This window comes from Stegostoma tigrinum, chromosome 4 (assembly GCF_030684315.1).
Source record: "Stegostoma tigrinum isolate sSteTig4 chromosome 4, sSteTig4.hap1, whole genome shotgun sequence".
In the NCBI taxonomy this organism is placed as follows: domain Eukaryota; kingdom Metazoa; phylum Chordata; class Chondrichthyes; order Orectolobiformes; family Stegostomatidae; genus Stegostoma; species Stegostoma tigrinum.
The window spans coordinates 25,150,738-25,165,888 of NC_081357.1; the positions used below are offsets into that span (position 1 = coordinate 25,150,738).

General features: G+C 42.0%; 1 protein-coding gene across 3 annotated transcripts in view; it reads left to right on the forward strand.

Annotated features, from left to right (window-relative positions):
- LOC125452291 (probable methyltransferase-like protein 24) overlaps nt 1-14,777 on the forward strand; it is an 88,553-nt gene extending 73,776 nt beyond the window's left edge. For all 3 annotated transcript variants that reach the window (XM_048530524.2, XM_048530525.2, XM_048530527.2), the window contains one exon: nt 10,594-14,777. In XM_048530524.2, coding sequence (XP_048386481.1) covers nt 10,594-10,908 — 315 coding nt within the window. In that variant the 3' untranslated portion in view covers nt 10,909-14,777. The remainder of the gene's footprint in view (nt 1-10,593) is intronic.
- The last annotated feature ends 374 nt before the right edge of the window (nt 14,778-15,151 follow it).

The window sequence follows — 15,151 nt, forward strand, 5'->3', positions numbered from 1 at the left end:
GACTGTGGGAGGAAACCGGAGCACCCAGAGGAAACCCATGCAGACACGGGGAGAATATGCAAACTCCGCACAGACAGTCGCCCGAGGCTGGAATCGAACCCGGGTCCCTGGCGCTGTGAGGCTGCAGTGCTAACCACTGAGCCACCGTGCCGCCCTTAGTAGAGAGGAACCAGTTATAAACTTTGTAATGTAGGCCAATTATAACTGACAAATGGCCCTTGAAGCCATCTTAATCATTGTGATTGTTAAGTCTTTTAAAATAACAGTTGTCTCAATGTACAGAAAGTCACATATTGCAGAATTACTGGGTTGTTTGTAAGTTGTTTTATGTGGTGATTTAATCCTATGAGGTTCAGAAACATTATGTGTACAGGAGTGGTACTGTACATTCTCCCTGGGGTGGAGCTGTTTGTACACAGATCCGATTTCTGTGGGCCAGTACCTGATTGTAAACTGGCAGTGACAGAGAGCTCAGTGCTGTTGATTGATCCCTGTGCTTCAATCGTATTAAGTTCGTAGGAGGTTGAGTACCTCTGTGACTTCCAAAGTTATGCTATTCAGTTTGATAATACACTGAACAGTGAGGCTTCTTGTTCTGTCCACAATGTTCTCAAGTTAAATCTCTCGAGCTTAACCGAGCTTCCAGGGCATACAAAGCCCTTTACATCTGGATTTGTGACAAACCCACACAAAACAAATCATCTCAGCTGATAGCTGAATCAATGCTATGTCTAAAGCAGGTGCTTCGACTCGGAAACAGCTCTGGAGAGTTCCGCATGAGTATCATCATTGCCTTTTGTTTCATTGCTGAGTCTACATTCTCATCCCCTCGGGAATAGAGTGCATTTAAGGTAGTAGAATTGGGCTCTCCACCCATGGGTTTGCAAAAGGAAAATCTGATGAAATTTCCAATCCTGATTTACTACCTCAACAATTATTCCTTGTGCAACATTACGTCATTATCACATTACATTTCCATCATTAGAACAATGAGCACATCACCAGCTGTAAAACACTTTGAGGCATCCTGATCTTGTAGAAGGTGCTACCTTATTTTCTGTATAATCTACAATTTAAAAGCTGTAAAATGGTCTGGATTCCAGTTAATTAGGCCTCTGAGCCTTTCAAGCTAGCTCTGCCACTCAGTTAGATCATAGTTGACCTAATTGTCAGTTGACCTAATTGTCACTTTAAATCTAGCTCCCCCTCCCCACTATCCTGATAACCTTTCATCCATTTGCTTCAAAATCTATCTCCTACTGTCTTAAAAACATCCCAAGAAACTGCTTTCACTATCTTTTCAGGAACAAAGTGTACAAGCCGATAGCCAGAGACTTTTCCCCAGGGCAGGATTGACTGCCACGAGGGGTCATAGTTTTAAGGTGTTAGGAGCAAGGTATAGAGGAGACGTCAGAGGGAGGTTCTTCACCCAGAGAGTTGTGAGCGCATGGAATACTTTGCCAGTGGTAGTCGTGGAAGCGGAGTCATTAGTGACATTTAAGCAGCTGCTGGACATGCACATGGACAGCAGTGAATTGAGGGGAATGTAGGTTAGGTTATTTTATTTTTGGATTAGGATTATTCCACGGCACAACATCATTGGCCGAAGGGCCTGGACTGTGCTGTACTTTTCTATGTCCTATGTTCTATGTTCTAAATGCACTTGGCCATTTGAGAGAAACATTTTCACCTAATCTGTTTTAAATGAGTGAGCATTGAGTTTTCAAGAGTGACATTCTAAATTCTCTTACAAGATGAAAAATCATCTTCACAACCACCCTGATCTTGAGCAGATATTTCAAACCCTGGGACAGGGTGGGCGCCACAGCTGCTCCCTCTTAGCTTCAAACAATGGTATCAGTCTCCCTGAATAGACTGCCCCCTGCTGCACAGCTTCCTATACCATAGTGCCACGGGCAGGTAGCTCATCCTCCTTGCAACGCTCACTCTCTTCGAGACAAGCTTAAAGAACCTCAATCCTGTTGGAGATAGCAAGAACTGCTGATGCTGGAGTCAGAAATAACACAGTGTGGAGCTGAAGGAACACAGCAGGCCAGGCAGCATCAGAGGAGCAGGCAAATTGACGTTTTGGGTCATTACCATTCTTCAGAAATGGGGGAGGGGGATGGGAGCTCAGGAATAAATAGAGAGAGGAGGGGTGGGGCTATCCTGTTGGATATTTGCAAAGCCTGAGGTTCATGCATTGCAATCCTGTGTGGGTCCCTTGCCTGCCTCACTTGTGGTCACTGTCTCGTCGCTGAACACTGACTTACCAAGGCAGATGACCGAACCCAGAAAGGTGTGACTGCCTCCTGGAATCAGGAACCCGGGCAATCAGTGAAACTCTGTGTCCCCTGGTCTTCATTTTCAGCAGCCTGGCAACGATTCATCTCTGTCTCGCCTAGGCTGTTGATAAAAGACACAGCTGTGGTGCTGTGTGACAAAATATTCCCATTTCCATGACATTCAGCTAAGAACATGATTGAGAAAGAGCATTCCAACGCATGCAAAAAATTTTACAACCTACATGTATATTTTTGGAAGTGCCATCACTGTTGTAATGTGGAAAAAGTGGCAATCAATTTGCAAACAGAAAGGAGGAATCAATCAAATATCCTGCTTTCGCGTCATTGATTTTGGGATAAATAATGGCCAAGACTTTGGGGAGAACTGTTCTCTGCATGTGGACATGCCTGCCTTAGCTAAGCAATCATACAAAGTAGCCCGATAGTGATTATAAGCACAGCAAGGGAATTCAGAAACCACAGGCACAGTGTCACATATCGCCACAGTGCGGCTGGCTCTCAGTATTGCTTTGGACTATCAGACCTGATGCTTTAATTTTGCTGAATCCTGGATCTGGACTTCCGATGTAGGCACAAACATAATGCCAACTGAGTGCCAGCTGACATGTGGAATCATGTCTGCACTGGTCCATGGATGTGAAATTAAACTTCAGCAACTTGTCTTATACCCCACCCAGTGTCAGCAGGAGGAAAGGCGGAGGAGGCTGGAACGGCTGGAAATTTGCTGTTGCATGTTGCAATTGAATTTCAGGCCCTGGAAGTGCTTTTCCTACATGTCTGCATCCCCTATTGAACGATACATAATGGGGCAGAGAAATTGCCTGCAGTGCATGCTCCACCCCAGTGTAGTTGGCAAGCCTGGCACAAGATCTAAAAAGGGTTTATTTTGTAGTTGTTAAAAAATCTGTCTTGCTTATTATAAAATGTGGCGTTTCTCTCCTGTAATTGTTATTTTTCATATTTCCCACTTTTCCTTTTCCTCTATCTTAAACTAATCTTACTTTGTCTCTTATTTTATTTTCTGCACCTAATTTGGCTTTAAATCACCCACTTTCTTGCTGTATTGTCCCCTCTGTTTGCTTCCTTGGTCCTTAAATTTTAATGGCTAAGGAGATGGACCACTATACCCAGAGTTCATGAACTCTCAGATGTATCATTGCCCTCGCCATGCCAATGCTAATTTCAATTTCACATTTCCAACAATTTGCGTGGCGAGGAAATAATACATCCCTAGAAGGCAAGAAGAAAATCTGCAAGAAATCCCAGCTTTGCAATTTCTAGGCCAACTTGTGCCTGACTTTGTTTCTGGTACAAAATCACAGTAGGAAGGAGCCAGAATATCTGTTTCCTGCCTGGCTTCCTTCCTGTGCCAGGTTGTTAATGTTGCAGGACTACTGTAATTGTACAGAAAAACCTATAGCAGGGGCTGTTTGTTTGCTTCCTGAGTTGCACTATGTTTCACCAGATGCCTGTTATAATTTCTCGCCTGTATTTACATTTTGTTTCTGGTGCCAGCTCTAAGCTTTAGGTATGTATGGGCAGTCTCCAAAGAAAAACTATTTAACCCAAGAGAGACAAAATTAAAAGCGCTCCTCAATTTTTACCTTGTGCAATCTGATATCCTTCAGGAACATAAAAAAGAAACAATGCTAAAGGCTCTTTACTGTTCTAGTTAACTATTTAATCTGTTTAGTGTATAGGCTTTGCATCTAGTGTAGCTGATTGAAAGCACTTGGAAAACAAAGATTCCAGTAGATGAAGACACTTCTGTTAATAGATGACAGATAAATTGGGTTTTGCTGGGAATTAATGAAAAATTTCATAATACGTAATGAACCTTTTTGGCTTCTTGGATGGCCTAGTATTTTATTTCCCAGTAAATGCCATTTTCTCTCTTTTGACACTACTGATCAGCACTATCACTTCTCCATTGTAAATTATTTGAAGTGTATGTACTTTTCCTGAATCAGAAATCCACAATTTCTCTCTGTCCAGATCAAACGCTGCTCTTTCCTATGTTTCTGAATACGGCTGGATACAGTGCTTTGTAGCTGTTGAGTGTCCTACAGGCACAATAATGATAAAATGATTAACCCGTGCTTCTCTCCACAGTTTGTGGCACTGTTGCTGTAACAGTCAGCTTGGAATGCTGATTAAGCACAGCTAGTTGTAAAAACGAGATATCGGCCTAGAAAATATAGGAGCAAAAACAGGCCATTTAACCCATCCAGTAGGATCCACCATTCAATGAGATTGTGGCTGATCCGATAATCGTCAACTCCTGCCGTTTTCCCCATACCCCTTACTGATTAAAACTCCATCTGTCTCAGCTTTGAATATATCTTATAATCCAGCCCTGAATGTATTTAATGGCCCTCTGCGGTAAAGAATTCCATAGATTCCCAACCCTCTGGGAGTAGAAATTTTTCCTCATCTGTCTTAAATGCGAGGCCCCTGACTCTGAGATGATGCCCCCTGGTTTCTGCACACTCCCACAAGGGAAAACCACCTCTATGTATCTAGTCTGGCAAGGCATCTAAGAACCTGCGTGTGTTGGAGGGGGTTTGAGGGCGGTATGGGTGGGTGTAGGGGAGATTTGGGTGTGGCTGAATGACCATATCTGGGGGTACAGTGGGTGCTGGAGAGTGTTGACCTGCCAATTCCCATCAGCATCCCGTAAGATAGTGTGTGCTATTCCTTTGAAACCACAAGCATCAATGCCTGACCACTTCAGTAGGTAGTGATCCAGTGCCATCCCTGAGCTGGAATTTGGAAGATAAATCTGATCTACCAAATCATTCCGAACATACTTTAACACTGAATGTACATTGTTGGTGAGTGTCAGTACCACTTTGAAAATCATCAACTTTACACAGTGCCTTAGAAAACCTTGTGTCTTTCACTGAGCTACATTGAAAATCCTGTCCTTCATACAGCCAGCAAAACCATAACTGAACGGTAACTCTTTCAGTCAAATGATGTGATGGGCTTTTAACATCGACTGGCACAGAAGTTGCACTGTAGTGTACTTTATGACAGCAGCTTCCAAACCTGTGTCATCACTTCCTCGGAGGACAGGAGGTGCAGACACCACCAACTGGACATTCCTGTCTAAACCACACATCCCTCTGACATGGGAAGATATTGCCGTTCCTTTGGTGTTGCTCGCTCAAAGCTCTGGGATTCTCTTCCTTACAGCACCACGGGTGTATTCACACAACACGACTGCACCACCTTGAGAGTGGCCAACAACATTGGCCAAGTCAGTGGCACACACTTTGGATGAATGAATTTAAAAAACTGAGGTTAACTGATAGTTAAAAGAATGCAGTTTCTGGTTTCCTATGGGACAAGCCTACTCCACTGATTGACCCTGACTGAGGCACAAATGCAATGGATTCACCATTACTTATTTCTATAACCAACCCCGGCAAGGCTGGAGACCGGCAGGTTCATTTTAATAGATTATGTGTTTTCCCTCAGTCCATTTTAAAATTAACTTTAAAATTCAAGAGCGATTAAGAGTAAATCATAATGCCACTGAAGATGATTCAATATCAATTGCAACTCTCTGCCTGTTTCAATATGCATGTTTATTCCAACTTTGAGCTCTTGTTAATTCGAGACTCCGCTTCAGTCAGTCCTCCCTGGATATGGTATAGTGCTTCAGTGTTTGATGGGACTTGAGAGCCCTGTGTTATTGAATAGATGGTCTGGTTCCAGATCGTCCCATGAAGTTCAGTATTAATGTATTTCAAGTTTTTTCAGACATACCTCTGGATTGCAACTGGGAGGAAGTATAAACAACTTTCTCTTTGGGAAATAGACATCAAAATTTCATTACATTACATTGCAAATAATATTCAGTTAGTGGACTTTGGTACAGAAGAGGCAAATACTGCTGATATCTTATTCTGTTCCTTTCTGTTGTTTGTACAGATGTGCGTACATGTTTGACTCAAAGTGCCAAGTTGTTCTTTCACAGCAAACACTCTTCCAAATTGACTTCCTGGCTTCAGTGACGATTGTTATTTTAAACCCTATCACATGAGATGGTTCTGCTATTTTAAACTTCTATTCCCAAAAGCCTAGAAGGTTGAGGGCTGACCTAACTGTGTAAATGATCAAAGGATTTGCATTGGGAGATATAAAGAAATTGCTTCCTCTGGTGCCTGAGTGGTACAGTCTTCAAATTTGGCTTTTCAGAAGTGAAATTAGGAAGCAGCCTTTCACAGAAAATTGAGGGGAGTTCTGAAATTTGGTCTCAAGAGGTTCTTGATGCTGGCACACTTTAAATTTTCAAAATTGATGGGCTTTTGTAAACTAAAACTATTGACATTTATTCGACCAATCTTTGTGTCATCAGCAAACTGTGCTCCCATTCCTTCAGGACCTTTATCCAAATCATTGATATACTATGTAAAGAACTGAGGGCCCAGCCCAGACCCCTGTGGCATATCACAGATGACATGCTGCCATCCCGATACAGCAGACAGCTCACCCTAGTTTCCCAGTCTGGGCTCAGCTACCTGACTTGCCCACAGGGAAACAAGTGATCAGGGAGGTGGCAAGTTGAGGACATGAATGAACATTAATTGACAATTTAAGGGCCTTTAGTGCTGGCAAGTGGAGGAAGCTGCTCATTAGTTTGGTAGTGGGTTGGCATGAGCACAAGTCTCCTGCCTAGCTCGTGGTCCAGACCACTGCTAACATTGACTCTGCTAAAGTTTGTGTGGGTCACTGTCGCTGATATCTGTTTGGACCTGATTTCTCACCCTCCAACATTGGCAGAGCATGAGAGGGAAGAGGGTGTCATGGAGACCTCAGACAATGTAAGCTCTTTCTTCACAGAGTATTTCTTCCTTTGTATTTTGCCGGATATTATAGAGTACAGTCGTATTGATGTATTTCTCATGGTTTGGAACCCCGGTTTGTTTCACTGTCAGCCGATGACTTTGCCAGTCTCCTGCTGTAATTGGCTCCAGCATCAGGTTGCAGGCGTGAGGCTGCTGCATACTGTCTGAGGCTAATGCAAAGTCGTGTTGACACTTGTCTGGAAGTGGGTCATTAGGCTGTGCGTAACTTTGGAGATGAACCTAGGACCAAGGTTACAAAACAGGACCCAATGTGCTCGAATCAAAATGTGGAGCTGGTGGGGGTGGGGTTGGGGTGGTTTATGTCACTGAATTTCTAGCTTAATCTCTGTGAATCTACTAAATCCTGACACATTTTAGGGAAGTCAGAATAAAGATGAGTCAGCCAGAATTAGGCTGGTAAGACAACAAGCCAAACCAATCATCAGGCAATATTCAAAGGCCACCAAGAAATTTTCCCATTATCATCCACTGAACTGACATAATTTGATGTGATTTAGATTTTTTTTATTTAGATTTAGACTTAATGTCATGAGTACTCAAGTTCAGAGGAACAGTGAGAAGTGTATAATGTCACATGACACAGTGCCATCTTAAGTACAAAGTGTCCAGGTACAGTATCATAAGAATAAGGTAGAAGGAAATAGAGAACAAAGTTAAAAGTTAAACATTACAGATCTTTCTAGTATCAAGTAGACCAATAAAGGAATAAGCTAAAAGTCTTTTTAAATGGAGAAGCGAAATAACTGACCCATGTTTTGAGATAAAACACTTTTTTTAAAAATTGGGAACAAAAGCAGAAGAAGTTGCTGGAAAAACTCAGCAGGTCTGGCAGCATCAGTGAAGAAAAATCAGAGTAACATTTCAGGTCTACTGACCCTTCCTCTGAGGAAGGGTCACTGGACCCAAAACGTTAGCTATAATTTTTCTTCACTGATGCTGCCAGACCTGATGAGCTTTTCCAGCAACTTTTGCTTTTGTTCCTGATTTATGCCATCCACAGTTCTTTCAGTTTTAACATTTTTAAATGGCTGTGTTAATGAGTCCTAGTGTGGCTACAATACTATTATTCCATGCCTGGGGCCTGGACTTGAATCCAGTTCAGGTGATTAGGTGGAAGTCTGACGTCTGACTGCTGCTGGCACTCGCCGTGGAATGTGTTGAGGAAGCACAGAACTGTCCAGAATGTGTATTGTCAGTCAGAGAGGCAGAACATTGGCCAGTGCAGAGAAGGGAAGACACTGCTGTAGCCAACACCATAAATTAGAGACAAGCTAGTGGCTGGGGTAAAACTGAGGGAGGGAGCAGAGGGCACCAAATGTGGAGAAGCATTCAATTTATCAGCACTGATATCAGTCACTAAAGACACAGAAATAAATAGCTAACCTGCTGGATTCAAGGCAAATAAGTAACTTGGTTAGTAAATTACACATGAATTAACAGGCAAATAATACTTGAAATAAAAAGAAAGCAATTTCACTCCTTATAGTCAACACAATACACACTCTACCCCTTGGCTGCTGCTTCCACTGCTTAGCATGATAGTCTTGTGTTGTAGCTGCCGCTCCTGACCTGCTTAACGCAATCTTTACTGAACCATGGTTGACTGTCCCTTCTTGGTAGTAATGGTGAGGTGGGGATAAGCCAGACAAAGTGGTTACAGATTGATGATTAGGAATGGATTAAGCACCCTGCTGGGTCGGTATAGATTGGGAATCAGATTGTTGGATATCAAAACAATAGAAGAGCACATGTCTCTGTGACACTCTTTGTTTTAATCTATGCATGGTTCTGGACTGCAAAGTTAAAGATTCTTGGATCCCTTTTTTTAGGAAACGCAAACCATTCCAAAGCTTTTTCACTCTATGAAAAATGACAATTTTCCATTGTATAGGATAATATCTTGATTGCATAGTAAATTTTGTAATAAGTCGAGGAGAGGTTGACTGAGCTTGGACTTTTCTCTCTGGAGAGAAGGAGGAAGAGAGGTGACCTGATCGAGCTGTACAAGGTAATGAGAGGCATGGATAGAGTCGATAGCCAGAGACTTTTCCCCAGGGCAGGACTGACTGCCACGAGGGGTCATAGTTTTAAAGGTGTTAGGAGGAAGGTATAGAGGAGACGTCAGAGGGAGGTTCTTCACCCAGAGAGTTGTGAGCGCATGGAATAGATTGCCAGTGGTAGTCGTGGAAGCGGAGTCAATTAGTCACATTTAAGCGACTGCTGGACATGCACATGGACAGCAGTGAATTGAGGGAATGTAGTTTAGGTTATTTTATTTTTGGATTAGGATTATTCCACGGCACAACATGGTGGGCTGAGGGGCCTGTACTGTGCTGTACTTTTCTATGTTCTATGTTCTAAATGCAACACAAGCACAAGACTAGCATTTCTCACCATCAGCATATAACTGCGCAGCTCTACAAAATGCTTTCCTTCATTCACTCAGAGTGGGTCAGGGGTCATAGCCGACAATAGCTTTCATCTCTTATTTTCATGGAAACAGTTATCGTTAGTAAGGCATACTTCTATAAACCTTCTCTCACCAGTTTGTGACAGTTCAGTTGTTGGAGCTTTCACGAAATCTTTTTAACTGAGCAACAGCAATCCAGATCATCATTAGGCCACTTCTGGAAAATAACCCAGTTCTTTAGCATCTCTGATTTATCCATATAGCATTCCAGGTTTTAGATCTCTTTAGCGAGCTCAGACATTACCTCCAAGAGCTCTTCTTCCTTTTTTTTGTGACCCCCTCCTGAAGATTTGTTTCTTCTCACAAGAATTCAGCATGTTCCTTTTTCTGTCTCTATTTGTTTTCCCTTTATATCTGGAACTGTCTGCTTATCACCCTATTCCTTCCAACTCTACCTTCCTTACAGTAATAACTCCTTTTCTGTCTTTTCTATACCTGATTGCATTTTTGTCTCTTTATTTCCTTCTTGTTGGCACTGCTTCCATGTTAAGAGTCAGCAGGCCACACGGACCAGTATCTCCTATTCACAAAAATTCCAATTGATCCCTTTACAATTTTTGCAAACTCTTAAACATTCCTGTTAACCATTCATAAAAGCACTTACAGATTTTGTATACATTTATATGAAATTATGATTTTTCTATGGTGAAAGGCTGTCACAATTTATTCACTAAGGATGTTGCAAAGTGGTTATAATGTTGATTGAGGGATAACTAACTGTTGGCTGATATGTTGGGGGGATTCCACTGCTTTTCTTCAATGTACCTGGTGTGGTTTTGAGTCCAGTAGCTGGAACATCTGGTCTTGTCATTAGAAAACTGACTTCTCTGTGCTCCAGCTTCTTAAGGTCATTAAGCAGGCCTAAACACTGTTTTATTGCTCGTGTGAGTAGCAGTTATTTCAGAACCTGTGTCCCATCAAATCTGTTTTCTCTTCCTAGATTGATGTGCTTAAGGCAGACATCGAGAGTGCAGAGTGGAAGATTCTGGAAAACTTAATTCTGGAGAATGTCATTGAAGAAATCGGACAATTAGTTTTTGCAATCCATTTACACTGGCCTGGGTTTGAGATTAGTGGGAATGATACCGATGTTGTTCGGTATTGGTACAGCCTTCTGAAGGAGCTAGAACTAAGGAACTTCAAGCTCTTCCACAGTTATAAGGATTTAAATAAGCCACAAATCTTCCTACGAAAGCAGGCTTTCAATGCTAGTAGCAGCTACGTACTAAGCTGGATTAATACCCAGTGGAGATAATATTTAATGAGGAGATAATGACTAGTAACAAACTGCACAGCCCTGTCCGTATATTTTGAGGACAGAACGGGCATTATACTAATGTCGTGACTTTCAAGTGTTAAAATTAGACCCTATGAAACATCAAATGATTTGCTTCAGGGAAAACAATCAAAGATCAGCAACGTGAGCCTCCCTCAGGGCAAAAAGAAAGGAAGACCTTTCAGAGGAACAGTTAAAGTTATGAATATGAGATGACAAGGTGTAGAGCTGGTTGAACACAGCAGGCCAGGCAGCATCATCGGGGCAAGAAAGCTGACATTTCGGGCATGGACCCTTCTTCAGACTATGGCTGTTTATGACCAGAGCTTACGTTGATGCTGTGGCTTTCTGCAGACAGTGAAGTGACGAGGGTCAGTTTCTGATTTGAACATTACTGAAACTGATACCTGTACAGTCATCGTGACTCATGTACATATATGGACAAGCTCAGCTGTGAGACATATCGGAGGTCAATGTGGAGTGTGGGTACTGGAGAGCCCAATCTCAGGGTGGACAGTCACCATCATCGGTGACAAAGCAATATTTACATTTCTATTTGTTAATGTAATATTTAGGATAATAAATAACTTGCCTTCTCTGTATCTGTCAGGAAATGTTTAATTTATGAATAAGAACTGGTAGTGTTTCACCCACCTAAAAATAATAGAAATAATTTAGAATTACATAGAACATAGAACAATACAGCACAGGAACAGGCCTTTCGGCCCATCATGTCTGTGCTGACTATGATGCCATCTGCCTGCACATAGTCCATATCACTCTATTCCCTGCCTGTTCATGTGTTTGCCTAAATGCCTCTTAAACTTTGCCAAGGTATCAGCTTCTACCGCCTCCCTGGCAGCATGTTTGAGGCACCTACTGCCCTTATGTAAAAAAACTTGCCTCACACATCTTCCTTAGACCTATCCCCTCTCACTTTATATCTATGTGTCCTACTATTTGACATTTATATTTTGGGAGAGAGACTCCAACTATCCACCCCATTCATGCCTCTCATAATTTTATATTCTTCCATCAGGTCACCCCTCATCCTCCGATAGTCTGGCAAAAACAAAGTTTGCCCAACCTCTCCTTACAGCTAATACACTCCAATCCAGGTAACATCCTTGTAACCTCTTTTGCACCATCTCCAAAGCCACCTCATTCTTCCTGTAGTGTGGCTTACCAGAACTGCACACACTACTTCAACTGTGGCCTAACTAATGTTTTATACAAACTGCAACATGACTTGCCAACTTCTATACTCAGTGCCCCAAATGACAAGAACCATATGCCTTCTTTACCATCTTGTCCACTTGTGTTACCACTTTCAGGGAATTATGGACTTGCATCCGAAGATCCCTGCATACATCAATGCTCCTAAGTATATTGCCTTTTACTGTATACTGTCCTCTTGCATTTGACCTCCCAAAATTCATCACATCACATCTGCTCAACTTTCCAACTTGATCCATATCCTGCTGTATCTTTTCTCACTATCCACAACTCCACCAATTTTTGTGTCATCTGCCAACTTACTACTCTGACCACCGACATTTTTATCCAAATCATTTACATATATTACAAGTAAGAGAAGTCCTAGCGCTGATCCTTGTGGGACAATTACCCTCTGTTTTCTACCATAGAATGATAGAATCCCTACAGTGCAGAAAGAAGCCATTCTGCCCATCGAGTCCACAACCGCCCCCACCGAGCAACATCCCACTCAGGCCCAATGCCCAATCTTATCCCAGTAACCACTTCCCCTCCCATATCCCGTGGCTCACCCAACTAACCTGCACATCCCTGGATACTACAGGGAAATTTAGCATGGTCAGCCCACCTAACCCACATATCTTTGGACTGTGTTAGGAAACTAGAGCACGGGGTCGAAACTCACGCAGGCACAGGGAGAACGTGAAAACCGCACACAGTCACCCAAGGCTGCAATCAAACCCAGGTGTAGACCAAACCAATTTTGAATCTAATTTATCAACTCACTGTGAATCTCAATTGTCTTAATCTCCTGGACCAGCCTACCACGAGGAACCTTGTCAAATGCTTTAGTAAAGTCCATGTAGACAACATTAACTGCCTTACCCTCATCGATCATTTTTATTACTTCCTCGGAAAGCTCAAATTGAATTTGTGGGACAAGTCCTCCTCTGCACAAAGCCAGGCTGACTACCCCTAAAAAGTCCACTCTTTCCAAATGCAAGTAAATCTTGTTCTTAAGAATCTTCTCCATTAATTTCTCTATCACTGATGTAAGGCTCACTGGCTTATACTTTCCTTGATTGTTCCATTTGCCCTTCTTAAATAAAGGAACAATATAGGCTAATCTCCAGCAGTCTGGGACTTTGCCTGTGGTTAAAGAGGATACAGAAATCTCTGTCAAGGCTCCAACAATCTCCTTACTTGGGTGACTTATCTACCTTAATGTTTTTCAAAAAGTGCTTCACATATAGTGAAATCGCTTAAATTGCATTTATGTTTATTAAAGCAACAAAGCCAATATTGTATCCAGCACTGAGATGAAGGACCACAATCTAAATAGAAGTTTAGACAGGAGAATAGGGAAAGAAAAATTACTTTCTATGGCTGCAGAGTCAGTGAAGGGGGTCATATCAATTTAAAACTAATACTGTTAGTGAGAAGGATTGGAAAAAAATATTTTAATATGGGGATTGGAAGTGAATGCTTTGTACAGGGAGCAATTTAACAGAACGTAAGACACAGGAGCTGGCATAACCATTTGGCTTTTCATCCCAGTCCGCCATTCAATTAGGCCTGAAATGACCTGGACAGCATAGTGTATTCTTTAAGGAGAAAGTGGATAAATGATTGGAAGAGAGTAAGATGCAGAGATATTGGAAAGGTCAGAAACTGCACAATTGATTTTGAACTCCTTCAGCTGAGAGCTGGATGATATAATGGGCCAAATGTCCCAATTTTGTACTGTAAATTTCAGTGGTTCAATTCAAGATGTCTTGTGGTGGCTGGCTGTGTGTTAGTCAGGATGTGAAGAGTGTCATGGCCAAGGGTCAGATCTCGAAGTACTTGGACAAATATTCATGTGTAATTCTAAAATGTATTTATTTTAATGTGAATTGATGCAACTGAAAATGGCTGCAATGTAAATTATGTAAGTAGCTGCCTGGAGAGACAAAATCCACAGAATGTCAAGCTTACATCTGTGAAGGGAACTTCAAACAACAGCCCTTCATTTGGGAGGAGAAGGAAGGGGAATTGGCAAGATGAAACAGACTGGACGGTGATCTGTTGTGGCTATGAAGATAAACGAGGGTTCATACGTTCGACAGCAAGGAAAACTGCAAAATTATGTCTCAAACTGCAGGCACACTGTGTTTTTTCAATCTGCAGGGTACACAGGACAATGGTTAAAAAGCCAGTTTGTACTCTACAGGAGTAGACTGATAGCACAGAAAGCCAGGGTGTGGACCAGGCTTGGTTTGAGCGTTAACAGGCTATACAGGTCACAAGAGAAGAGTGACTCCTGTGTTGCAGGTAAAAGAAGACCCTTTCTCACTCTGAGTGCTACAAGTATGTAAAAAGGACAACAAAAAGACTCTCTTTCACCCTGAAAACTGGAACACAATCACAGTCAAAAGGAATCAGATCTACAGAATCTCAATCAGTCAGCAGAATCGGGGATCATAAAACTGACCATTCAACACCCAAGGCCAATGTGACTGGAAACCTGCAACATCCTCTTCATAAACAAGTCAGAGACTGATCTGTATTTTTTAATGTTATCTTTTGGACTCACCTCTTATTTATAATCTATGTGTTGTGTTCTTGCATTCATTAATGAATAAACATACTCTTTTCAGGAATTGGTTAAATGACCTCCTTTTAAAACACAAGCTTATTTGGGTCTAGAAGTCTTCACAAGGGAAAGGATCCTTTTTAAATGAACATTGTAGGGGTGGGGGCTTAAAGAAGGGGAGACAGTTCATCTGTCCTCACCCAAAGCTTAACAGTTTTGGGGTATCCTGTCTGGAATCAGTGAATTAGGGAATTTAGTCCAGAGTTTGGTTGTTACATAAGAACCGTCAGCCCCTTTTAAAAGTCACCCACAGCATTTTTATCTGAAACAGCAGACAGGGATTCAACATAACTTTTTAACCAAGCAATCTCTGGGACTTGGATCCATACTGTTAGGGGTCAGGGGTGAGAGTGCTACCACTAAACTGAGTGA